A 25,477-nucleotide genomic window follows, 5' to 3' on the forward strand; every position below is an offset into this window, starting at 1 on the left:
CAATCATATAATGACTTTTATAGCACAATTATTATTCAATCAACAAAGACCAGTAAACGGCATGTTAATCAGCACATACTGTACTGTACACACCCACACATAGTGCTTTGCCTGGCCATGATTGGTACAGTACACCCCATGGACACAGCGCAGTGATCAGCTGTTGGCTGCCGTCCTCAGGGCCATGGCATCAGAGCCGCTGGGTAATTGGAGAAAGAGCACTGGCATCCTTTGCCTGCATTCCGTCCGCCCGCTGGCCCGATATGGGCCGGGTGGCTAGGGGCAGCCCCTGGACGCCTGCCAGTAACCAGACACCCACCAACTAAGCAGCACTGCTCCCTCTCTCTGCCTCTGCCACCGCTAAACCCACCATACCCACCAACAGGATAGGGGTGTTTGTGTGTGTGTGTGTGTGTGTGTTTGTGAGTTTGTGTGTGTTTATGTGTGTGTGTGTGTGTGGAGGGGGGTGATTGAGATACACGCCAACTGCACTCTCCTGTGCCTCGAGAGAGAGACGGAGAGGGGAGGAGGGACAAAGAGGAACGAAAGGTAAAGAGAGGAACGAGGGAGGCAAAGGAAGGAAGGAAGAAAAATGTGTATAAGAACGGCAGTGTGAGGACTGACTACCAATTACCAGCTGCCTGTTGCTCCAGTGGATTCCTCCTCCTTCTCCTTCTCCTTCTCCTTTCTCTGTCCCATCTGTGTGCGCCATTCTCCTCCTCTCATCTATCTCCTGGATCTCCTGTAGCTGGTGTGGGAGCACAGAGGCTGAAGAGCATGTCGCTGCCCCTGGAGTTAGGCCCCTACCACCGGGACCAGGCCATGAACACGCTGGAGAGGCAGCTCATCTGCCCCATATGCCTGGAGGTCTTCACCAAGCCAGTGGTCATCCTGCCCTGCCAGCACAACCTCTGCCGCAAGTGTGCCAACGAGCTCTACCAGGTGTGTCCCACATGCGTGGTGCCCGTTTGGATAATTTTTTTTAAAAAGGGAAAAAGAGTCTTGTCTTTAGAATGCCAAGTCTTTTTTGTTTTTTGTGTGTGTGTATGTGTGTGAGAGGGAGGGAGAGACTTTAAATCAGTGTCTGCATGACTGTCTTGGAAGCTCTTAAAATCTGAAAATAGTCTGCCTTTGTAAATGGACACCCATGTACTCTATCTATCTCTGTGACATAATTACGTAGAGAATCTGTTAATTACGCCAATACAGATCATAAAAAAAAAATATTCTGGTATACAGTTCGACTAAGAATCTGTATGGACATGACTAAATTAACACGTTATGGGAATTACGACACGTAATAGGCAAATGTATCTTTTTAAGACCTAATAATTCTCTCTGGAAGCACTGAAGGGTTAGATGATCGTCAGTAAATATTTTCCAAGCAAGGCCGTCACAGCACTTTAATGTATATCTAGGCCATGGGTAAACAGCATGAAATCTGAGCCACTTTGAGAGCCATACTCCTCTTGCTCAACCCCCAGCTGTGGCACAGAAAGTCCAGGCAAAGTTACCAACGTAAACACACACACATACACACGCACAAGGGTTGTGTCTTCAATTGTTTATGAAGGCAGATCAAATAAAAATGATTCACGCAAATTAAAGTGCTCGTAACTCGGCCTAGATGACTGATCAAGGCTGGAGGTTACTAATGAGCGTTGCCCTCTTGCTGGAACATGCCAGAGGATCAACTGTGGATTATGCGTGGGCTCATCAACACAAGACCCTGCTAGAATAGCGCTCACTCAGTACCTGAAACTGACAAGGCCACTGCCTATAGACATCCATATTCTCTTCAGAATTTGGCAGTGAGCATAATTCAATACAGACAGACATTTGCACATATATGTACAGTACACATGGGTGTAAATATACTCATGACGCGCTTCATGTCCAGATATGTGCAGGCAGATGGATGAGGTAGAGAGCAAGGTTTAATACTGTAACATCAAAGTATTCAAATGGGCAGCCAACTAATCCTTAACAGGTGTCTGGATGAGAGATGGCTAAACGAGAACTGAGACTGAATACCTATGCACTGTATGCCTATTTATAGTTGATGCTGTGCACTCATTGTCTTTGATGTGTTCTCTACCCAATACACCCAACGAGAGAATAACTGGAAAGATTATAGGCCACTCAGATGGACAAATCTCTCCACACTGACAAATAAATATCTCAATTTGCAATCTGTGGCTTGTGGCAGATCTTTACCTCATGATTGTATGGACTCTCGTTAGCAAAGGACGACAGAGGTGAGAGGGATGGACACTGTTCTGGCAGATTGTCACCTGTGTGCAGGGGAGTAAATAAAGCAAGTTTCTCCTTGTGACCTGGCTGGCACCTCATCTGCTAGTCCTGCCTGTGTGTCAAGTCTGACGTCTGAGGAAGGGCTCACAGGCCCGAAACGTCACGGTCTTTAAATAAAGACATGGGACTTTTTCTTGCTTTAGTGTGTGTCAAGTCTGTCCTATAAACCTGTGACTGTTCTGCGAGCAGTCAGAAAAAAAAAAACATACCAGTGCTGACAGAACATAGGAACCTGATATGGTACTAGACTGTTTGTTAAGAGCATGGATCTGGTGGAGGGGGCCTAGCCCCAATCTATATGTTACATGGAAAAAGTTAGCACGTGGGCCTGCTATATAGGATTACTGCTTCTCACCTCTGACCCTTTACAAGTGGGTAGGGGATGAGACCGGTACCGGCTGCAGCAGCAACTGCAGGGGCTTATATGGATGGCTGGCTATGGACTGGGGCCTGTTTCCCCACTTCTCCCTCTTTCAGCTTGGTGCTGCCTGTCTTAGTTAAATGGACTGAGGCTTGTCGTGTCCCCTAAGCCTCTAATCTAGTCCTGATTCACACCGTGCGGGTCAACTCCAAGAGGCCTCGGAACGCCATGTCCGGCCCAAATGACCAGGCAGCTGAAGTCTATTAAAGACTGCAACTATTTCAGGGTAGCCTCTTTCTCACCTTTCATCTGGTTCCCTCCCCAGCGCCATCTCTGTCCCTCTCTCTCTGTTTTCCATTTGCTTTTCCTCAGAGAGGGTGCTGGAGGCAGCTGCGAAGGTTTCCAACTCTTTCTGAATCCGTCAGTGAACTCGCTTTGACCTTCAACTGTTGACAAAATGTCATGTTTATCTCAGATGTGTATAAATGGCGAAGTGGAGCAAATAGGCATGCAGACTGGGGTTGAGTGAGAGGGTTAATTTGGGGGCGGTTGAGGAGATGTGAAGACACGTCATGACACGTTAGCCCAGTGGTCAGATCTTGGCCCAAATCAGGACACATTGATGGTCACCTGATGCAAATATTTCACATTAAAAGTCAAAAAAGTCCCTGGGGTAGCAGCTGACAGTTAACGCTCACCGAGGAAGGATGTATAGTTTAGACACACCAGCTGTTGATGGTGATGTTTTATGCCCCGAGAGTATCAGTATGAGTGATGAAGCGTGCCTTTGAGACATGTCCTGTCTCTGACACAGCTGACCTGTGAGTTCTAAAAATGATCATCCGTAGAACAGGCTTGCTGAGTAAGAGATGCAGCCGTCACTGTTTCAGGTCGGTACCGGTGGACGCTTCCGCTGTCCCTCCTGTCGGCACGAAGTGGTTCTGGATCGACACGGCGTGTACGGGCTACAGCGCAACTTACTGGTGGAGAACATCATTGACGTTTACAAGCAGGAATCTGCTAGGTGAGAAATTAGGATCAATCAACATCAACATTGTCATTGAAAAAAAAGTAATTGTACTCATCATAATATTTGATTAATTTGTTTCCTTTTTGTGTCACTTTTGCTCTCTGATTAAAGTTCCCGGCCCCTGCCAAAAGTTCCCGTGCAGCTGACCTGTGAGGAACACGAGGGTGAGAAAGTCAACATCTACTGCATCTCCTGCAATGTTCCCACCTGCTCGCTCTGCAAGGTGTTTGGAGCCCACAGGTCCTGTCAGGTAGCCCCTCTGCCAGAGGTCTACCAGCAACAGAAGGTGAGGACTCACATGGACAGCTGGCCTAAGGAAGGTCGTTTAACAGCAGGTATCAACTATTATTGGTCACAGTATTTCATGAAAAGAGGCCTGTCTGAGGTATGCCTATGTTTGGGCAAAAGTTTATACCAACAGTGGAACAACAAACAAACGGTCTTTGTTTGCATCATCACAGTCGTATCTGAATGTAAAATTAAAAAATAAAACAATTAGTGCTAGTGCCATTTCCAAAAGGGTTCAATTTCAAGTAAATTTCCTTGTAGGCAGAGCTCAGTGGTGGGATTGACTCACTGGTGGCCAGAAATGACCAAGTCCAAGCTTCCATCAGTGAACTGGAGGAGATCTGTCAAAGCATAGAGGTTTGTTCAAACCCATTTTGAATAGGTAAAATAATATGCCTGTGGTCATGTCACCTGTAATCTTATCATCTCACCATAGATACAGGATATCATCAGCATGTTAAGACATCTTCATCCATGTTAAACAGTACTGAATTTACTTCAACGCTGAGTAATACATCCTCACTGTCACAGGAAAACAGCAAGATCCAGAAGCAGGCTCTCTGTGAGAAGTTTGATCGTCTGTCGACCATCTTAGAAGAGCGCAGGAAGATCATGACACAACGCATCACTTATGAACAGGATGATAAGACAAACCACACTCAGTCTCTGGTGCGCACCTATGGAGAGCAGGTGGGCTCTAACTCGAAGCTGGTGGAGAATGCCCTGCACACCATGGAGGAGCCTGAAATGGCTGCCTTTGTTCAGGTACTCCGTCTGTGAGGGATTTCCGGGTAGTATACTGTATGTGACTTATTGAACTATAACACTGTACTCTTTTTTTCACCACCACAGAATGCAAAGATTCTCATCGAGAAGTAAGTGTTACCTTGTCATTTATTCATGCCGCCTTTGATATTACTGTATATTTAGGGGATTCATTGGTACAGTGTTTAAAGCCTTTATTCTCTTTGTGTGTGGCATCAACTCACCAGAGTCAATGAGGCAGCCAATACCATTGTTGTGGAATCCCTTGAGCCTGGTTATGAAAACATGGACCACTACAAGGTGAATTTCAATGCAGAGGAGAGGGCTCTTTACCAGCTTGACTTCATCAAGAGTGAGTCATTAGCTTTCTGTTTTATATATACTGTATGTGCGTGCTTTATATAATACACATTTATTTTATGCAGTCAACAATCTCGTGGCTATAGAGACTACAGTTTCTTAAGAGTTACATTTGCATGATTACACTGCCATCTTCATCAGTTGAAGAGGAAGTTGAGGAGGTCCTGGAAGAGCAAGAGCCTGAGGAAGAACCTGAACCCATTCCAGAACCGGAGACTGAACTGGACCCAGAGCAAGAACCAGAGCCTGAAGCTGAGCCTGAAGCCGGCCCTCATGCTCCCATGTTGGATCTTCTCCCCGAGACAGAGGACTCTGAGCCAGTGCTGGAGCTGAAAACTGAAACGTGGGACGTCAAGGACTCAGAAGAGGGGGATAGGGAGGAGATTCGGGGACAGGCAGAAGGATGCTCTGACCCCAAAATCTTGGACCTTTGTAAACAAGAGGGGATAAGCATCCAGCAGGTAAAGCGAGCTCACTTTTGTGTTCCCCTTGTGACTTGATTCTCCATGACCTTACCATTTCCTCCTCTTTGTTTTTTAATCCCCAGTCTCTTTTTCCTCTCAGGCCTAATCAGCCATAAAATCTCCCCATTTTGCGTTGATTCCCTGCTTTTCCACTTGGCTAATATATTACTATGGTCATGCATAATAACGTGTTTGTTTTGTTTACTGTGATGAACCGTGAGTATAACACCACCCATTAGTTTCTCTGACATACCCCCTAAGAAAAGCTTTCCTTTACCCTATACCTTACAAGGACGAGCGGGAGCATGATGCAGGTGACTTGGGAACCCAGAGCTTGCTGGCAGGGGCTAACGAAGACACAAAGCTCTACCCCGGCTGGTACAAAGCCAACAGCTGGCAGGTGGCCGGTCCTAGTGTGTCCCTGTCCAGTGACTCACTGCAGGTGCCGGACTGTCTTCCCCATGTAGTAAGGGACTCCTCACCCCCGACTCCACCACAGTCCCAATTCCAGCAGTCCTTCCCACTTCCTGCGTGGATGGGAAGTGGTTTTATCCCCATGGCCCCAGAAAACCCAACCAGTCATTTTGGGAGGGTTTCTTCAGAGACCGCTCCAGGGTTCCTCCATCAGACAGGGGATGGAGACTCCGATGTAGGCCAGCATTCTGCCAACCATAGCAGTATGATTGCCATCTCTCCACAGGTCAGTTTTCTTCCCCTCGGACTAGGTTGTAGTTGTTGTCCTGCCGTGACCACCAATCACCAATCACCATTACCATCGCTGCTGCTGCCATTCCTGCTAGTCCTGCTGCTCTTTTCCATCAAGTCACCTGTACATCATGGCCGCCTCCGCCTTGCCTTTAATATCATCTCCCTGACCACTTTTCACCACCTCCGTCTTCTCAGTTGAGGGAAGGGCACGGTTTAGGTGACTTTACAAAACACAAAAATTGTACTCAAAGAAAACGGGTGTAAACTTATTTGGGGTGACAGCTGCAGAATGCTTGTAGCCTATAATGTTGTTGGGAAATATTGAGTGTATTTGAAAACTGTGTTGTGAAGCCACCTGCTAACGGTCTTTCCCTCAAGTCATGTGACTGTGTGCCAGCCGGCTTCAGGATCTCATTGCCATTGTTCCTCCATCACTTCCATGTCTTCGTAGGCCGTCACCTTCTTCTTTTACTTCGTGGCTTTGATGGTCATTCTTCAGCGGGTCTGGGGGCACATTCAGAGCATCATTTGTACATAGCAGTGAAGGAAGAGCCGAGTTCCAGGTACTGGTCGGAGAATGCTGTTATGTGAATGAGGGCTTGTTTTGGGGTATAGGGGATAGACATGATTACACTGGCAGATGGCTGAGTGTGTAAACAAAGTGTTGCTTGCAGACAGTGACCTTTCCATGGCATGCTTTGTTTGTCTTGGCAATGAAGTAGAGATTGTGAGGCAATTTTCAGGCCCAGATGAACAAAACTGTCTCTCTGCCATGGAAAGAAAAGAGTGTCTATATAGACAGTTGTGTTGGTTTATGGAATGCTGCAATAACCAAGTTGAAAATAGCTTGTCAGTATATCTAATATTTTACCATGTAAAACAATGCAAAGGCATTAGCTGATTGAAAGATGTATGTGCATTATCATATTTGTTTAACTTTAGTTGAACAGTTTGTTTGTTTGTTTGTTTGTTTTTATTTGGACCAAGAAATTACACTCTGCACCACACACAGCATGTGTTGTTTGCTACAACAGAGGACTCAGTGGTGTAATCTTGGCATGAAACCTATTTTGCTGGTTACACTTCCAGTCTTTGTGTGTTGCAATGCTCTGAGAGTTGTTTTGGATTCTGGCTCCCGTTTAATCCATTTCAATCTGCAGGAAACTCTTGGCAGATACTCTGGATCTGACACACTGTTAAAATGACTCAGCAAAAACAGTAAAATAGAAGGGGGTTATTTTCCAGAAGGCATAGACATTTTTAAAAATAGAAATGGCAAACAAGCCAGACAGTTCAGGTATTCTGGCAAAACAAACAAGAAGACACAGGGAGGGAAGAAAATTAAATAAGTGGGGAAAAAAAAGAATACAAAGGTACTCAAAGTCTGTTCCCTCCCTCCTTTTCTAGGGTCACCCTCCTTCAGTGGGACCCCAGGACGGGAGAGTGATGGAGCAGATCATTGGGTCAGCCTCAGAGCCCAGCCATGGCGCCCCCTTGTGGCTGGACATATAGGGTGACAGGGCAGGCAGGCAGGTCAGTCAGGTCAGTATAGCTGACAGGAATGAAACAGGTTCCAACAGAATTTCAAGTCTTCATGGCCTTGCATGTGAGGTTGGCGAGCGAGCAAAACTGGATCAACATGCTACGCAATACGCTTTCAGTCAATACATTTCTGACCGTGTCCTGCAGGCCTACTTGAGGAAACAATTGACTGGTGGTTTGTTTTTAGTGTGAAGGAGTACTTCATATGGCCTAGGACTAACCAATCACAATGTTTAGGAGTGTTAAAAAGTTGTTTTGGTATTTGTGAATATGAACGAGTGTTACACATGCAATAGCTGTGTCTTGTCCTATCTTGCCCTGTCTCTATAGAGAGCAGCTTTCATCCAAATCATCATTCCGTGTTGTGTGTGTACAATACCCTCTCAGAATTATTGGCACCTTTGGTAAATCTGACTAAAAACAGGTATAAATAATGTAGATTCTCTAGGGGTGCCAATAATTGTAGGCAAGGTGTTTTTGTAAAAAAAAACAAATTCTCTGAATAAATCTGCTTCCCTTCAAGGTTGAATTTTCCCTCATTGTTTTCATTGTGAGATTAAAATCACCAAATATTGTTTTGTACATGTTTTCAGTCAACTTTACCAAAGGTTCCAATAATTCTGGAAGACACCGTACATAGTGCCAGTGCCATACATATGCACACGTCCATCAATATGATGTGAGTATGGATGTTTCCTTGTGTGCTTGCGTGTTGACTTGCTCACTCTCTGTGCAGTCTCTAGCCCCAGTATACCCTGCACAGCCCAGACCCAGCCTCCCTGGCAGCGGTGACTCTACACGCCTCAGCTTCTCATTCTCCTGGCTGAACGCTCTCTCCAAAAAGGCAAAGCAGTGAGGACTTTGTGTCAAGCAATGCCTATCGCACTACCATCCACAAAGGGCAAACTATAAATGAAAGAAGACCTGTTGGTGATGGACTGCTTTGCTGATTCCAGCCAGGACATGTGCTGAAGAAGGCTCGTCTGTATTGGATTTTCTTCTGATAAAAGTGCTACAGACAGATTACAATTTTCCGTCAATAATGAATTTTTAAATTCTTTCGAATTGACCTTGGAAAAACTGACGTATTTGAGTTGACAGTGACATTTACTATTATTGAGTAGCCTACAGATTCAGACACCTTCCCTGAAAATAATTATTTGATTGCTGTGTTCGATATGTCTTAATGTTTCTGAGCTATGGCTACTCTATGCCTCGGTTTAGTTGCTGTTTGAGCCACAGTATTTTTTCCCCCCAGTAGTTTTAGAGACATACGGCCTAGTTTATAATTAATGGTTACCTTGGACACATTTTTTCTGACTTTCATTGATGATTTTATGTCTACCAGTAGGCTACAAGATGTTGGAAGTGTGATGTCCTTCAGTGATTGTAGAATAAAGGGCATGAAACTTGTTGTATTGTTAGTTTTATTATTTCATTATTCATTATTATTATTATTATTATTATTATGGTATTGAGGTGACCATTCAGAGGGGAATTAATCACTACATTTATTGGTTATCAATTATATCTGCTGTGGACACTGTTTTCATAAACTCAAACTTTATCACATCCAGAGCACACCAGTAACTTATCTGAGCAACTTCTGAGCAAGGATATTAGGAAAATGTAGTGAAGAAGGGAGATATTGAAAGGATAGCGTTGATGGGTCCCAGGCTAGCCTATCAAAAAATGCAAGGGGATCGTATGCTCTACAGTTACTGTAGACCTCTGAAGTTTGCCTACAAATAGGATCCAAAGCTGCCATCTTTGCCCATATAAGGAGTTCCGGGTGTTAATTGAAGCTAACTGCCTATTGTAAGTTATAGCTCTGGGGTAGCAAAGATCAAAGTGTGCCGTCTTCACCTACCAAAGATCACAGTATACACTTGAAGGCAGAGGACAAAACTGTATAGCGCAAAACATCTGCATTTCCAATTTCTTCATCCCTGTGAGAGTTTAACAGGTGCGATAATTCAAAATCCCCATGTTATTTTCCCATAGAAAAAAGATACCGGATCTCCTTATTTGGGCAACGATGGTAGCTTTTTTGTAGGCAAACGTCAGAGGTCTATTGACTAATTAATGGTCTGCTATAGGACCAGGTGCTGACAATTACTTTCAATCAAGAATAATGGCACACACTATAAAACGTGTAGCCTATGCAGGGTAGGCTCAGGAAGTGTCACACACTGTTGACATTCTCATTGCAGCTATCAAAGTTCACCAAGTAAGTATATGGTTTTGTGTGTTTTCATGTGGTTTAAAGGCCAGTATAGTCTTATTTTTTATCTGTTAAATGTACAACTCATTATCTTGTATGACCAATTTTACTTCAGTGTTACTACACTGTTCATTTTTCTCTCTGATTCAAACCCATATATGATTTAGACACCTTAAACTTTTTAGGGCTAAGGGGGCACAATTTATTTGGGTAAACCATGAGAAAAGAAGCAAGGAAATATGGCATGCCTCTATAGTTTCAGTTGGTTGTCTGTCAGGTTGGCAATTTGAGGGGGCAATCCAAATCTTAATCACCATCTCCCTTACAGAAATGTCTGGTCGGGGAAAGAAAGTGGCTGCTGCCAAGGCCCAAGCTAACATGACTCGCTCTGCCCGTGCTGGTTTGCAATTCCCAGTTGCTCGTATTGCCCGCTTGCTGCGCAAAGGCAACTGGGGCATCTGGCTGCTGTAATCGAGTACCTGTGTGCTGAACTTTTGGAATTGGCTGGTAATGCCAGCAAGGATAACAAGAAAAAGAGGATCAGTCCACGTCACCTCCAGCTTGCTGTTAGGAATGACGAGGAGCTCAACACCCTTCTCGGAGGGGTCACCATCTCGGAGGGTGGAGTTCTTCCAAACATCCACGCTCAACTGGTCCCCAAGAAGACCATGAGAGCAGACAAAGACCATGAGGGCAGACATGATGGCACAGATGCAACTTCTCAAGAGTTTTAAATTATAAACAAAGTTATTTTAAACCACTTGTCTTAAATAAAATGATATTTCACCTACACCTGTGTTTTGTGTGATGCATTTTATGAATGGTGTGATCCACCTCGCCTCATCATCTGAATCCTTGGGGTGAAAGATGTGGGCAGTGCCTATAGACCTTGAAAAGCTGCCATCTTTGAGATCTGGTGGAATTCTGTTTTACACAAAGAAATTTTAACAGTGAACCTTGTGATATAGCCTACTTGTGGTAAACTGTGCTTTATTGTTTGTAAAATACTTGCACACTTCTCCATTGACAGAATGTTATTTGGTGTGAATTATCATATGGTGTGACATTATTTGTGACCTCAAGAAATTATGAAAATAAGACTTTGGGGGGTTTAAATCATACAAATCTGAATGGAACATTATAAATGGGATCAGGAAATGCTGTATGTTATTAGATAGCCTATGTCCAAATTAATATGAAGTTTAGGCTATTGAAAGATTGGGGACAAATGCTACTTTGTGTATTGAGGAATAAATCGGTACTGTAAAATATGCATTTCCACAAGGATGAAGTAAAGATAAAGGATTAAGATAGCCTACATTGAAAAATATATACCCCATCATAGTTGTGTAGACGTCATCCTGTTGCGCCGGAAAGGGTGTAAACGTAAAGATCATCAAGCTGAGTTGGCTGTCTCGTCCGTGTGCCTGGCCGTGACTGTCTCAGCGAATTGTTGTTGTGGGCAAGTCGAGGAGACGGGAGAAGAAGAGGGAGTTAAGTGTCGGTCATACGAATATTACAAACGGATTTTTTGTTTATTCCCAGAAACTAATTTCGACGTCTTTTCATTTATTCGACGCCATGGACACAGCCAATCAAGGTAAATGAACCACGCGACAGCTGTCATATCTGATACATTGTTATCAGTTATTCAGTGGTGGTGGAATCGTATGCGGGGATGGCCGTGCTCTAACGATCCTTGGTACATACCACGGCTGCGAAATGGGCCTAGCCTTCTAGCTTCTTCAAGAACCCTAGGGGGAGAAGGAAAAGTCAAAGGAGATTCTATTACTTTGGATCTAAGTAATAATAACAAAATAATGCATGTATATCTTTATGGTGAATGGGACATGTCTCTTTTATTGTCCTAAGGAGCAATCGGTTGGAAGCTAGCAAGCTAGCTAACATTAGCAGGATATTTTTAAAATGCAAATTTAATATTTAAACGGTAATTCAGATGTCTCAGCTGAACCAACCATCTGCTAATATAAGTTCAGAACAGCTAACAGAAGAATATAGGCTAGAATAAAGATTCACATAAACAAATGAGGACCCAATTTAACGCGAGTAACGTAGCCTAATGGCAGAACATAAACCTGTCACAAGTAATATTATGTGAAATGTTGTTATCCCTCAGCTAGCGCTCGCTAGAGACAGCCCACGGATGGACTACCGTCTGTGCTTATAACTCATTATGTTTATGAATATGGCAAACATGTTTTACTTCTACTTGAGATGATCTTACCTTGTTGTTTGCGCAATAGCCGTTCAACAAGCTAAAATAATTAACATTTTCTTACCAAGTCCTTGGCACAGTATTAGCAAGGATTCCCCGATAGCGACAAGATGTATCAGTTACCTAACGAGTTCGGTAAACTATTGCACTAGTTTGTCAAGCCTAACGTTACTCTTGTCAAGAATGTATCTGATCATCAACTGGTAGCCAGTTGTCGTTTAGGAATATGTTGTATTGTTGTTAGGTATTTATTTCACTTCCATGAAGTGATACTGTAGGCAGTTGTTCCATTTCTGTTCATGTACAGTTGTGGTGTTGTGGTAGCATAGGAGGTGCCTCTAGTTACAAGATGTCTGGAGGAGGGTAACAATTACAGCTGTTTTATATGTTTTAAGATCTAAAGATACAGAGTGAAATCAATCAACATTTATCATCTCACTGGTAATATTTTCTAAAAGAGCATTTTAAACTTAAGGCCAACTATAGGCCAGTAGCCTATAAGCATGGCAAATTTGAACTTCCACTAACATGTTTGATGATGTTGTTGGCAGATTTGTGCGACTTGATTCCCCTGGTTATCCGCATAGCTGTTGTCAATGGCGTAGTTAGTTACACTGACTCCTCTCATGTTACAATAGCTCAGTGTTGCATTGAGCTCAGCAGCCACTAATTCAGCCGTACAGTGGTGAACTACAGATACCTTCTAAACTTTTATTATTGTTTCTTCCCATTATAATCACATGCCAATAAGGGGTTTTAAATTGTTATGCACAGTCGATCCTTTTTGTCTTGTTTTTTTTTTCAGTTTCATTATTCATTGTTTTTCAAGCATAACAAAAATGAGCAAGCATATTTCTTGCATATCTGTGCAATTGTTTGGATGTAGGCTATACTGTAAAGCAGGAGGTCAAGAAACCCTCCCTTATAGTCTCTCTGTTTCGATGGTCAATGGTTGCAGACATCAATCTGAACTCTCCTAACAAAGGCCTGGGCACAAACGACCTCGCGGATGTCCCCGTTGAAGGAGCCGTAGGAAACGCTGAAAGACCGCTGCCCCCCAACCTGACGGAGGAGGAGGCGGAGGAACTACGCACGGAGCTCACCAAGGTAGGTAATGCCATAACTACGGATCCACCAGGGTCTGCTCAGCCCCACTATAAACAGAACATAAGGAAATTATGCAATTGAGACATTGTAAAATTGGACTTATTTCTCAAAGAAGGCGTAGTAGTCACCATGATGTTCGTCATGTCTCACAATTAACCACTAATATTCTGATTCTCTCTGATCTCATCAACTGTCAATTTTGCTTGTCTATAAGGATGAGTTAAACTGGCATAGATTAATGACAAAGATACAACATGCATGTGAAACACCTTTTATGTCAATGTAACGGCAAGAATCCATTTAGTACTGATGTTATGGAAAATATTGATGTTCGGTTCCACTTCCCTTTTAGTCAGCTCAGGTTCTGGTTCCAGTGTTTCAGTGTGCATTCGATTCTCTGTTCTGCTAGGTGGAGGAGGAGATTCACACGCTGCGCCAGGTGCTCTCGGCCAAAGAGAAGCACGCCACCGAGCTGAAGCGGAAGCTAGGCCTCAGTCCCCTCACCGAGTTCAAGCAGAACATCACCAAAGGCTGGCAGGACGTCCAGACCTCAAATGCGTGAGTAGAAGCTTCTAGAAGGGTCAAGCCACTTCTCTTCAGAGGAAGTGATATTTTCCTGTAGTTGCGTTGCTCAGCAAATGTTAGGCTGACCGTACAGAATGACTGTTGACATGACCACTCAGGGTCGCCGCGTCATCGCTAAGCTTCAGTTCACTCTGCTTAGCTGCTGCTTGCCAGCCCCTTTTATGGCTGTTATTTGTGCGCGCTGCCTTACAGTATGCCACAGGAAAACGCTTTTATTTCCTGTTCAAACTAGCCCCCCCTGCTACAGTCCTTATGTTTCATTTATGTCTATCCCTTATAGAAATCTGTCATTCATTTAATTGTGCCATGGCATGTCTGAGGTGGCCATTCTGGCTGTTATTTATTTGAAGCCGTTAGGGGTTTACTGTGGTTGTGTCTGCGTGGCCATTATTTCACCTGCTGAATGAGGGCAGAGCCTCTTGTAAGGAGCAGAGCTCAAAAGTCTCCATGTCAGCGCTAGTCATGTGACTTTGGCCACTTGGCTCTCGCAGCCACAGTAAATCCATCAGACCTCCCCACAAACTAGTGTGAAAACCACCTCCTGTCTGCACGGCCTGCTTCCCATGCGGTGTAGCGCAGCGCAGTGTGTGAACTTGCCTTTCCCCCCTTTTTTCCCCCCTTTCTAGCTATGTGAGAACCGCAGGACGACTGAACGAGTGGAATGAGAAAGTTGTTGGTTCTGATCTGTGAGTCGGTCTGCATGAGCAGTGTGCTGTGTTCTTTTTGCCTTGTGCACTGTGAGCCTCTCCCCACCTGCTCATCGCCAGGCCCCAGCAGACTTCTTTCAGACCCTCCAACTCTCATAGAATAGCTGCTTAATACTTTGTCATGAATGTATCTCTGTCAAACAGCTATGTGCACATTCAGACAGCACTGATGCGCATGCAGTACTCCAGCAGAGAGACACAGTCCCCCTACACACATTCATTTGGCTCTACATGAATGTGTGTATGACTGCAGAGTTCTTGGATATCTGTACAGGGATCAGTAGTCACATGCATACTAGTGTGATGTTGTTGTGTGTCGTATGCCTTGAATTACAGTAATGTCTGCTGTCTAGCCTGCCTTGTGGTGTTGGTACTTGGTACTAATTCTCTGTCAGCTGGACAGGAGCGTTTGTCCTGGCGTGATTTGGTGTTCTGAAACATCTTTGTGCCGTGGTTGGCGGAAACACTCATCACCTTTTGCCTCTCTCTCTCTCTCTCTCTCTCTCTCTCTCTCTCTCTGATGGGCAGTGTCTGTCCTCGGCACTGGGCAGGAAAATGCACATTACACAGATAGTTTCTTGTGGTGGCTGTGGTAGGAGGTTATGAAACGTGTCCCAGTTCTGCAGAACAAAAGCTTGGTTTTCTTATGCTCTTGGACTTGTTTGTTTGTTTCTCTCTCTCTCTTTCTGTCTTATTCTTCTATTCTTCCTCAGTCTCTGTCTCAATCTTCCTGTCCTCCGCCTCTTGTCATCTCACTTGTTCCTTTCATAGCCATGAATGACCTTTTATATTTAGTGCCGTTTAGTGCTGTTGTTCCTCAAAATCCAGACCCCCCTGTTTCAGCCCGCACATTAGAGTGGTTGCTGAGTCATTCGTATCTCAGGACCTCTTTTGTCTTAATCTAACAGAAAACCTCCAGGCGTAATGCTCAGAGTGAGACTCTCACACCCTTTTAGGCCCTGACTAATGGCAGGCACGAGAGCTTATATTTTGTTATTTCCTCTGAAGGCTTACCAGCGAGCTATCTCTGTCCAGCCACAAACGGCCAAGTTCTAGTAACAGATATTAACAGATTCTCTTCCTGTTTCACCCCAGCTACTGGAATTTACCGGATGGCTGGCTAGACTCAAAACTGGCTGGACAGGGTTTTTAATCGTGACCCTATGGGAGATCTTACACCTGCCTCTCAGAACACACACGCTCACATTCTCTCTCTCTCAATACCTCCCTCTCTCTCTTTCTCTCTCCCATACACACATACACACTCTTTCTACACACACGCACACACACTCTCTCTCACGCTTCCATCTTTCACACACACACATACACATTCTCTCTACACACACACACACACACACGCTCTCTCTCACGTTTCCATCTTTCACCTCTCTGTCTCTTTATTTCTCTATATCTCCCTCCCTCCCTTCCTCCCTCTCTCTTTCGCCATGGCACCCAGCCCTCTGACCGCGCCTGGCCCCTGACTGGCCGGAATCCACCCATGGAATGAGCTTGTAGGACGTACAGTAGAATGCTGGTGCTGTGCTCTTGTGTGGTGTGCGGTGTGCGTGGAGTCACATGATTGCTCCCAAGACAGGTTCTGATTGTACAGTGCAGCGCTTGTGCCACGTAGCTATCAAAAGGGTGGCACTGCAGCTGCTCTGGACATAATGAGTAAGTGTCAAGCACACGCCAACGATGAGCCTCAGGTCCGTATCTGAAAGCACATATGAACAAGGCATCACAGGAACTCCATGTGATTTTTTTTCGAAAGCCAGCTAAGCCCTTCAGTGGCTTTTTGTGTTGCCCGAAGTAGTCGCAGCATTCTGAGTGTTGAACCTGAAGGTCACCCAGAGGTGAATCCAGGTTTTTGTCATACAGTGTATGGGTGCCTCTCAACATGCCTCCTCGATCCTCGATGCTCGATCCTCGAGGGGCGTTCCCACTGATCTATAACAAACACTGGATAGACTATCCCATTGTTTCCCCCCCATCATTCTTTATGTAGATCAGTGAGGATCGAGGAGCGAGGGAGGACGTATAAACGCTGCATGAGAGGCACCTTATATATCCTCCTCCCCACCTCATCCTTGTAGTTCACCTAATAACCTGTGTAATAATCAAGCCTCCGCACAGTGCATAGACTAGAGCTGACCGTCTCCCGCTTCCCGTCACGGTCATCAGAAAGGCTCCGCTGCCCTGTGAGGGAGGCCACTGCTGACCACGGGACGTTAACGCATATGCTGCTGGTGGGGTAGCTGCTCCATAATCCTCCTGATTTATTGGATTCCTAAACGCGCTTTCCGCTAATGCACACTGTCTTTTTTTGAGTTTATGGATGTTACAGTACATCACTACCCAGCCAGCAGCATATGCTTTATGTGCTTATGTAGGCTACATGCACAGCATATACATGCTACATTAACAAAGTGCCTCTGCAAAGTCTGTGTTGGTTCTTCTTTGGTGGAAGTCATGCCAAAGAACTCAGTAATGGCAACACTTGGATTAAGATGTATCCAGCACTGTTTTCGTTTGTTTGTTTGTCCGTTTTTTTAAGTATACTGTATACGCAGGCCTGTTTGTCTAATGCGCGTGTGTGCCTGTGTGCTTAATAAAACCCATAATAATTGTTTTATTATTGTTGATGCATGTGTGTAGTTCACTAATGGTGTTGCCCCTCATGTCAGAGCAAATGTTTGAATTGTCACCCTGTCTGCTTGTAGATATCTTTCAGCGACATCAACTCTGGATGACATTGCCCAGTCAGAAGCGTGAGTTGTTACATTCCTCCATGTATTTTTTATGTTTATTTGGCCCAAGTCTGTTGATTCTAGTTTTCTCATCCCTGAGTAACATGTAGCCTAGCTGTAATGATCTAGTATCTGTGCAAGGTTATTTCAGCATAACTTAAGGTTCTGATATTATGCTGATGTGTCTAGATGCTTATGATCTCTCTCTAACCTGATTGGTAGTGTACAGGGGCTTCTTTATGTCTGTATGATGTGTATGATTGTGCTTGGACGCTCTTGTATCTTATGTGCTGGTTAACAAACTTAAATGTTCTGGGTGAGTTGGCGGAGGAGTCTGTGCCGTTTGAATGGTCCAGGTGCTTGGTTGGTTGGTGGCGATCTTCTCATTCTGGTGGTGGCACTACTGTGCACATTTCTTATGGGGCTTCGCTTTGGGTGAGGAGTGTGGAAACAAGCAGCTTTGGCCTGAATGAGGGCAGTCACCTTTACCTAGCCTGACCGCAGTTAGTCCAATCCAGGGAATATGTTTTTCCAGATATGAGTCAGCCGACAAACCAACATGCTAGTGAAGTCTGTGCGCGCGTGTGTGTGTGTGTGTGTGTGTTGTATGAATGTACGTATGTATGTATGTGTTATTTTCAATTTCAGTACTGCTGTCATTCCAACTACAGATCTGCATCGGTTGGGCAAGTTCACATTCCTTGGGGCTTAATCTGAAGTTCTTAGCTGAGCTGCTTGCTGAGGGTGGGGTTGTGTGTGTGTGTGTGTGTGTGTGTGTGTGTGTGTGTGTGGTGTGGTGGGTGTGTGTGTGTGTGTTATTTTGGAAATCTAGTCGGACTACTGAGTGCTCTCACCACTCCCATCATTTGATCTCTGTGTCCGTGTATCCAGCTGATCACTCAGTTTGCGCTTTGGCCCATCACGCCCCTGTTATAATAGTTGGATTATCCGGCTGCTGGACTGAAACCGTTGCAGTCCATCCTTTTATGCACAGAGGAGTATCTCTTGGAGAACGGATGGTGGATGTTTTTTTCCCTGACCGTGTGCTAGTGGCCCGCGCCGGGCTTGGCACCAGCAGATAAACACGTCCACCACACCCAGGTGTACTCAAAGAGCCTACATCCTTTTCTGTTACCGTAAGTGGAAAAGCCTGTGGAGCACACGAAACAGGCACATGTGACTCCATTCTCTCAGAAATGGGTCATTCCCTCTCTCTTTATCACTGGGTAGCCACCTCTCACATATTCACACACACACACACACACACACGCACACGCACACGCACACGCACACACACACACACACACACACACACACACACGCACACGCTGCGACTCTTTTGTATGTTTTAAGCTTTTGCGGAGTGATGCCCATGGAAATGAACAGATGACTGCGGCTGAGTATGTGTCCAAGGACCCTCTTCGTTAACATTTGTTTCTTTCCCTCACTTTCTCTCTATCCATATCGCTCTCTCTTTGTTCTTTTTTCCTCCTAGTGCTGCCCTCTCCAAAAATCTTTCCGAGTAGAGATAGCAAGGGGCGATACATTTGAAGTGAGCCATTGTGTGTGTGTCATGATTTATTGCTGATAAATAGTCTCTCTCTCTCCCCCTGTCTCTCTCTCTCTCTCCCTGTCTCTGTCCACAGATATAAAAAGACTCAGGAAACCCTGTCTCAGGCAGGTCAGAAGACCTCTCTTGCCTTCTCCACCATGGGCACCGCCATCAGCAGGAAACTGGGTGACATGAGGTATCAAAAAAATTGCAGGGAGAGACCGGACTTCCTTTCTGACCTAGACAAACACCTTTCCTGTCCAAACACTCTTTGTGCCATGCACCAACCAGCAAAGCCCCTTATGTTTACATCTATGTTATCAGGAACTGTAGACGGAGGAACTCAGAGAGACTGCTATGGTGACCTTGGCGTAACTAGTGCCTTGTTCTACCAATTTAACTTGTTCCTCTCTATGCCAAATAGCTTACAAAACGATTGTGTAAAGAAATATTGCATGTTTTAGCTATTCATGGGTTTCATCAGGTCCCTTTCCACAGGTATATAAAATCAAGCACCTTGATTATCAATGCAGTGTACACAATGCTTGATTAATACACCTGTGGAAAGGGACCTGATGAAATCCATGAATATTTATTGCCTGAACTGTTTTTCCAGTTATATGATTGGCTTTGTTGGTTGGAAGTCGCTGGCTTCTAGACACTTCTAGAGTGCTCATCAGCTCCTAATAGCTCATCTGTCCTTATTTCCCTTCCCTCTCCCACTCCATCCTGCATGCTTAGACCCCTTCTCAACCTCTCTCCTCGATCCTCGATGCTCGGTCTTCCAGGCTTCTTCCCACTGGTCTATAAGCTACACTGGATAGACTATCCCATTGTTGCTGCCCCATCATTCTTTATGTAGATCAGTGGGAACGAGGGCCGAGGAAGGAAGGGAGGATAAATAGAAAGACGAATGAGAGAGGCCCTTAGTCTCACGCTAGCACATCCTCCTCTCCCTCCATGTTGACTGTCCATTTATCCATATGACTGGACTCAAATCCGCACACAGGGCTCTTTCTACGAAGGCACACTATGTTCATGTTATGGGCTGAGGTGTGATTTTATTCCATGATGTTGATACTGGGTCTCCTCCCCCAAAGCAAAATTAGCAACACCCATAAACTACCTGACCTGGAGATGAGAATCCCTTTGAATGCAATCGCATGCTCCATTCCACATTAAAAATAGTTGAAGAGACACAGAAATCTATTAAATAATTATGTAGGATGTCCAGTCACACTGTGCAATTCATGCATTTAAAGCTAATGTCGTATAGTATATTCCATTCTGTTCCTAGACATGATTGAATAGCATACTGACAGCATTGCTTATGTGCATTAGAGTCTTATTTTCAAAATACTTGTCCCTATGAAATCCATTTAGATAGCCATACTCTGAGCTATCAAATATGTGACTACCATGAAACACCAGACTTATTTAGATAATTGGTGCATGCTGGTTTTACATACTGAAAGTGATTGTACCAAGTGTGGTCACTCAGCTCAATTCAGTTTGGGACTGTAATGCAGAATAATTGCATGGAACTTACTGTTTTCAGCCACAAGTTCAAGGTGTTGAAAACAGCTTAGTGGACTTAAAACAGCGCTTGCCAACAAAAAAACGTCTGCGCTAAATTCGTCTCCGAATCTCCTGACAAACTGTCTATCGATGATGCATGCCTGGGTTGGTTCAGAGCATGGCTGTCTATCTGATCTCAATATTGACATTGCACCGACACTTGCTTACTCTTCTCCTGCATGGCTAATAATTCATCTTCATTAAGCTACCCATAATGACCTCAGCCTTGCATCAGCTCTTTGCACAGTCATGCTAATTATAGAACAGCACTGAGATATCCTAAACTCAAGCATCCTCCCTCGTATAGTGTTGCCTGCCTCCCCAATATGTCTTCCTCACGCATAACCTGATTGCTTTTGTTTGTATCTTTTTTTTATTTTTATTAATTGCTGCCCTCCTTTGGCCAACAGAGCTCTACCTTTCTCTCATTCCTTTGGGTAAGACTGATTGATTGGTCCCACTCCTGTAACTCACCATTAGCAGAGTAATGATAATTAGATTTTCACAATGGAAAATTGAAGGCTCTCAGCCTCCTCCTCCTCCTCTGCATCAGCTGAGGTTAAGCTCTGTTTTTTATCAGAATGCCCTTTAGTACTACAGTACCTGTCTTGACCAGCTGCTCTTGCATGTCTTTAATATTTTTGCATAACCTGTACTATACAATGGACATGATTTTTCATGAATAATTGCTAAGCCTCTTCCAACTGCTAAATATATGTGGTGGGTGGAAGGCTCTCTGATAAGTGGCCTGTAGCCCCATTAGCTCTAATGGGTCCTCTTACTGCTTTTAATGTCTTCTCTTGTCTGTCTTTTCTTCACATGCTCTTGCTGGCTTTATAACTCACACACTTCTTGTCTTCCTTTTAATGCACTCAAAGTGGCAACTACTCGATCCGCCACTCCATAAGTATGCCAGCCATGAGGTAACGTACACTGGGGACGCAGCAGGACCCCATTTCCCTTCTCTCAATCAGAGCCTGTGCTCTTGATAGATAACGGTCCTACCGTGATGTGAGAATGACTTGCCTCTCTTGTGACTTGGTTCTGTATGATTTAGATGGGTATAATCTGTTCTTTTTTTTCAGGTAATTTGCAAACTGTTTGTGTTTATCTTTCCATTATACAGTTAAACATGACATGTAGACAGACATAGGTAAACTCTTGTGAAGCAAAATATTGGTATGTGTTTTTTCTTTTTTTATCAGTTAGCCTATTAGCTGGTTTGATTTGCATTGAGCTCAATGAGAATTAAATGAGTTAGTAGGCTAACTGAAAAAAAAACCAAACACCATGCCAATCTCTAGGCATGGTCGTGGGTATGTGGTGATATGGGGCTATTTAAATTCCAAAGGCCAAGGGAACTTAATCAGGATGCATAGTATCCTGGATCCATGAAATATGGCCTTTAACATCCTGGATCCATGAATATGGCCTTTAAAAATAAAAATCTGCCTGTCTCTGTGGGAATTTAGCATAGGGGTTCCAACACTTAGGTCTATGACCTGGGAAAAATAGTATTTAATTTATTCACAGTTTCCAAAAGATGATTTTATATTCCTCTTTTTAGTCAACTTTAGTGTGTGTTCAAATACTTATGGAGGGCACTGTACAAGAACTAACTGACTGCTGGCTAGCCCCATAGTAGAGGACCAGACCTATATTCTGCTCTAAGGCACGGAGACAGAAATCGTTTGTGCACCGAGACAGAAATCTGTACAGTGACTTATTGGTGTGAGTACTAGATGAGTGGACACTGACCGGTTTCATCTTTAGCTGAGCCAGTGCAGTATTGTGTAGTCGAGAGTCTCAGCTCTTTGTGGTCATTTTTGCCTAAGCTCCTGTTTTTCTCCATTTCTGTCTCTTCTGCAGGAACTCACCCACCTTTAAATCCTTTGAGGACAAAGTTGGAAACCTCAAGGTGAGACCCAGAAATGGACTCCACTGGGAGCTGAATGCATAAAGTGGTTTTAATTTGCGTAATTGTTGTACAGTTAAATGATATGCCTCAAGTTATGCTGTTGTAACAGTAGTCACGTACAGTAAACACCAAGGCATACACTATCGCCTTTTCAAAAATGTTTACCTGCCACCTAGTGGAGCATCATACAATTACATTAACGATTGTTTTGTTTTTTCTAACCCTGCCGCTGACATCCTGTTTTCCTGTTTTGGTGCGCACTCTGCCTCTCTCTGCCCCTCCCAGACCAAAGTGGTTGGCGCTCAGCCAAATGGCGAAGAGGCCCAGTCCCCGCAGGAGACCAACCCTGTACAGGACAAAGCCCCCTTCTAGAGCCAGCCCCCCCCTGCGCACGCCTCACACCCCCCACCTCCCCCCTCCCAGACTGTACAGTCGCATCATCTCTCTCGCTCCAGTGACGCCAGTCAGCCACCTGTGACCTCCAGCTCCTGTCTCCTCCATCCTCCCCTGCCAGCCATGACCTTTGACCTTGCCCTCCTGACCCTTCAAAAAGCATGTGCTCATCTTGCCATCGGGGAAAAAAAAAAAAAAAACAGCACCGCAAGCACCCTCACTCACCTGAAGGCTACATGACATGGAATCGACAGATGTAAAAATCAAAATTGACACCAAAAAAGAGAAAAGAAAACAGACAATAAAAGATGTTAAACCATTTTGTATTATAAACTATTTTACACTGCTTTGCATAATGTTTTTACATAACTTTTATCTATATACAAAGATATATATATGAACAGCTATATTTAAAGTGTACTGCCAAGCAGCATTCATCTAGGTGAGGGAAATCTGCCAAAATGGAAATGGAAAAAATAAGCAAAGATAAAAGAGGATTGGAAGAGATGGAAATGTAAACAACTAATATTTAAAAAATGTAAACAAAAAAAGGAGAAATGATCACAGCATTCTGAGCTGCTGACCATTCTACTCCAATCTTTTGTTTTTCTTAAACTGCGTACAGCGTGAAGCAATGCTTTGCAGTACATCTGCTGAATGTGGAATCTCTCAGCCTTACACTTTCTCACTAGTGTTTGCTTGATCTGTCTGATTTCTGGCTTATGCCTGTTATTATGTTTTATGCTTTGTTGTCATGTTTATGTTTTCTTTTTGTTTTCCCTCCATTTTCTGTCAACTGAGTTGGAAATTATGTATTGGGAGGGTAACTGTGAGTTTTGACTTGATTATGTGCCTGCTTTTGTGCCATACCGCACGTGGTGTTCAGCCAATGCACGCTAGTCTGTCACTGTTGTGGTGATAGGACGTCGGACACCACTCATGCACATCTACACCAGTAACTTGTGAAACCTCACTAGTGGAGGCTCACTTCCATGTACACTAACCTGGCTCTTTCAACATTGAACCCAAACAATCGTAATATTTTAAAATGTGCTGTCGATTGATTGATTGATTGATTGATTGATTAATTAATTAATTAATTAATTAATTAATTAATTGATTTAGTAGAGACTGGACACTACGGCCATCTTGAGCATTGCACGCACGGTCACTTTTTTTTTTACTTCACCAAGATGAAGAAGGTTGTGTAATTGGCCTGCAAAAGTCATTTTCTTTCTCTTTTGTGTTGTTTTGATCAACTCTTTTTGCCTTCATGACACTCACCGTGTCCTTTTCTGTGTGGCCATACGCTGTGTGGTTTTCCGTGTCTGTGTGGCCATATGGGTAGTTTACAGCCACCTAGATATTGGGGGGGGGGGGGGATTGGTCTGCAAGGGATTTGTATTCGGTTGGCATATTTGAAACAAAATATGAAGAAAGTTGCCATTATTAGATAGACATTGGTTGCGTGTTATCACCGAAATTCATGTGTGCTATTGAAAGTGTAGAACACTGCATACTAGTTTGTACAGAATGAGGGCTATTGGGTTTTTGAGGTTATGGAAGCAGTGTGTATTCTGAAATGTCATGGGCAAGATAGATTAGGCTAAACACCACACCATAGAGCTATAATTTAGTTATATGACCTTTAGATGTACAGAGGAAATGTTATTGTTTTGTTTGAAGCCAACTATGATGGATCAGTTTTCAGTTTATGTTTTTACTCTGTTTGGGATATCAATAAAGCATTCCTTAAAAGAATAGGTTGTATAGTGTTATGAGTTATAATTTAACCTTTTTATTGATATAATTTGTTTGCAGGTTGAAGTGAAAGCACCAAGAACTGAGAGCACACTAAATGCTTGCATCCCACATATTGTATGGGTCACACTCACCTTTACACCTTTGACCACTTGGTGGCGTATTTTGATTAAACACATATGTTCTAAACTATGGCCGCCGATGACGGTAGTAACTAGTAATAGTTAAGTTTGCAATAGTTTTCTGTATTTCAGTCAATGTCAAGGAGAGGACATTGATTAATCACCTTGCTGGCAGCTATTAGGCCGTAGGTCTACTTCATTAGTGTCTGGGTATATGAGGTGAGTCGCGGGGAACAACAGAGTGCGAGGCAAAACAGACATCCTTCCCTGACCGGGAATCGAACCCGGGCCGCGGCGGTGAGAGCGCCGAATCCTAACCACTAGACCACCAGGGATGTTGTACAGTGAGGAAGTAGACAATCTTATTAACATTTATATTACATATAACATAACCAGTGAAGGAATATTTGAATGTGTATACTCGCTTCAAATAGGCCAACTACGGCATGATTTTAAGATGAATCAAAACCTGGCAACCCAGCATTTCAATATTTTCCAAACTTGCATTTTTTCGGATCAAGCGTTCGTTAGTGTAACTTTATATTCTCCGACAGCTTTCCCAGCTACTGCATGGGAGCAGTTCCTTCGCTTTAACAGCATATACCATATACTGTTACAAAGGACGTTGCTACTAACATTACAGCGTGATAAAATCCATAAACACATCTAGATGCCACTAGTTTTGGTGGGTTTGCAAGGCCACGCCCAGTCTTCTA

The 25,477-nt window shown here is 43.9% G+C and overlaps 2 protein-coding genes and 1 pseudogene across 11 annotated transcripts; all 3 read left to right on the plus strand.

Annotated features, from left to right (window-relative positions):
- The first annotated feature begins 379 nt into the window (after window positions 1-379).
- trim101 (tripartite motif containing 101) lies at window positions 380-9,244 on the plus strand. Of its 4 annotated transcripts, none has more exons than XR_009939824.1 (11): window positions 380-942; window positions 3,550-3,698; window positions 3,816-3,990; window positions 4,254-4,349; window positions 4,524-4,757; window positions 4,845-4,867; window positions 4,985-5,109; window positions 5,259-5,578; window positions 6,741-6,852; window positions 7,697-7,822; window positions 8,568-8,701. XR_009939824.1 is itself a non-coding variant. In XM_062540863.1 (11 exons), exons 2-11 carry the CDS (start codon window positions 778-780, stop codon window positions 8,685-8,687), a joined length of 1,815 nt encoding a protein of 604 aa, XP_062396847.1. In that variant the 5' UTR covers window positions 380-549; window positions 749-777; the 3' UTR covers window positions 8,688-9,244. The 4 variants fall into 4 exon arrangements, 2 of the variants coding, with proteins under 2 accessions (XP_062396847.1, XP_062396848.1); XR_009939823.1 differs by having other exon boundaries at window positions 7,697-7,831; window positions 8,568-8,699; XM_062540863.1 differs by lacking the exons at window positions 6,741-6,852; window positions 7,697-7,822 and adding an exon at window positions 5,874-6,281 and having other exon boundaries at window positions 380-549; window positions 749-942; window positions 8,568-9,244.
- A 755-nt stretch (window positions 9,245-9,999) lies between these two features.
- Window positions 10,000-10,847, plus strand: LOC134087400 (histone H2A, sperm-like; annotated as a pseudogene).
- A 596-nt stretch (window positions 10,848-11,443) lies between these two features.
- tpd52l2b (tpd52 like 2b) lies at window positions 11,444-24,639 on the plus strand. 7 transcript variants are annotated; one of them, XM_062540866.1, is made up of 10 exons: window positions 11,444-11,655; window positions 13,277-13,398; window positions 13,808-13,956; window positions 14,610-14,669; window positions 17,411-17,458; window positions 19,084-19,185; window positions 20,978-21,004; window positions 21,446-21,490; window positions 22,437-22,485; window positions 22,771-24,639. In XM_062540866.1, exons 1-10 carry the CDS (start codon window positions 11,637-11,639, stop codon window positions 22,855-22,857), a joined length of 708 nt encoding a protein of 235 aa, XP_062396850.1. In that variant the 5' UTR covers window positions 11,444-11,636; the 3' UTR covers window positions 22,858-24,639. The 7 variants fall into 7 exon arrangements, with proteins under 7 accessions (XP_062396850.1, XP_062396849.1, XP_062396851.1 ...); XM_062540865.1 differs by having other exon boundaries at window positions 11,449-11,655; window positions 13,250-13,398; XM_062540867.1 differs by lacking the exon at window positions 14,610-14,669 and having other exon boundaries at window positions 11,453-11,655; window positions 13,250-13,398.
- The last annotated feature ends 838 nt before the right edge of the window (window positions 24,640-25,477 follow it).

Source organism: Sardina pilchardus, chromosome 7 (genome assembly GCF_963854185.1).
Source record: "Sardina pilchardus chromosome 7, fSarPil1.1, whole genome shotgun sequence".
Lineage (NCBI taxonomy): Eukaryota > Metazoa > Chordata > Actinopteri > Clupeiformes > Clupeidae > Sardina > Sardina pilchardus.

Coding starts and splice junctions, on each gene's coding strand:
- trim101 (XM_062540863.1), top strand. CDS start 778: ATGTCGCTGCCCCTGGAGTTAGGCCCCTACCACCGGGACCAGGCCATG. Junction 3,699..3,815: donor TACAAGCAGGAATCTGCTAG/GTGAGAAATTAG, acceptor CTCTGATTAAAG/TTCCCGGCCCCTGCCAAAAG. Junction 4,350..4,523: donor AGATCTGTCAAAGCATAGAG/GTTTGTTCAAAC, acceptor TCACTGTCACAG/GAAAACAGCAAGATCCAGAA.
- tpd52l2b (XM_062540865.1), top strand. Junction 13,399..13,807: donor TACGCACGGAGCTCACCAAG/GTAGGTAATGCC, acceptor CTGTTCTGCTAG/GTGGAGGAGGAGATTCACAC. Junction 17,459..19,083: donor GACATTGCCCAGTCAGAAGC/GTGAGTTGTTAC, acceptor CTCTGTCCACAG/ATATAAAAAGACTCAGGAAA.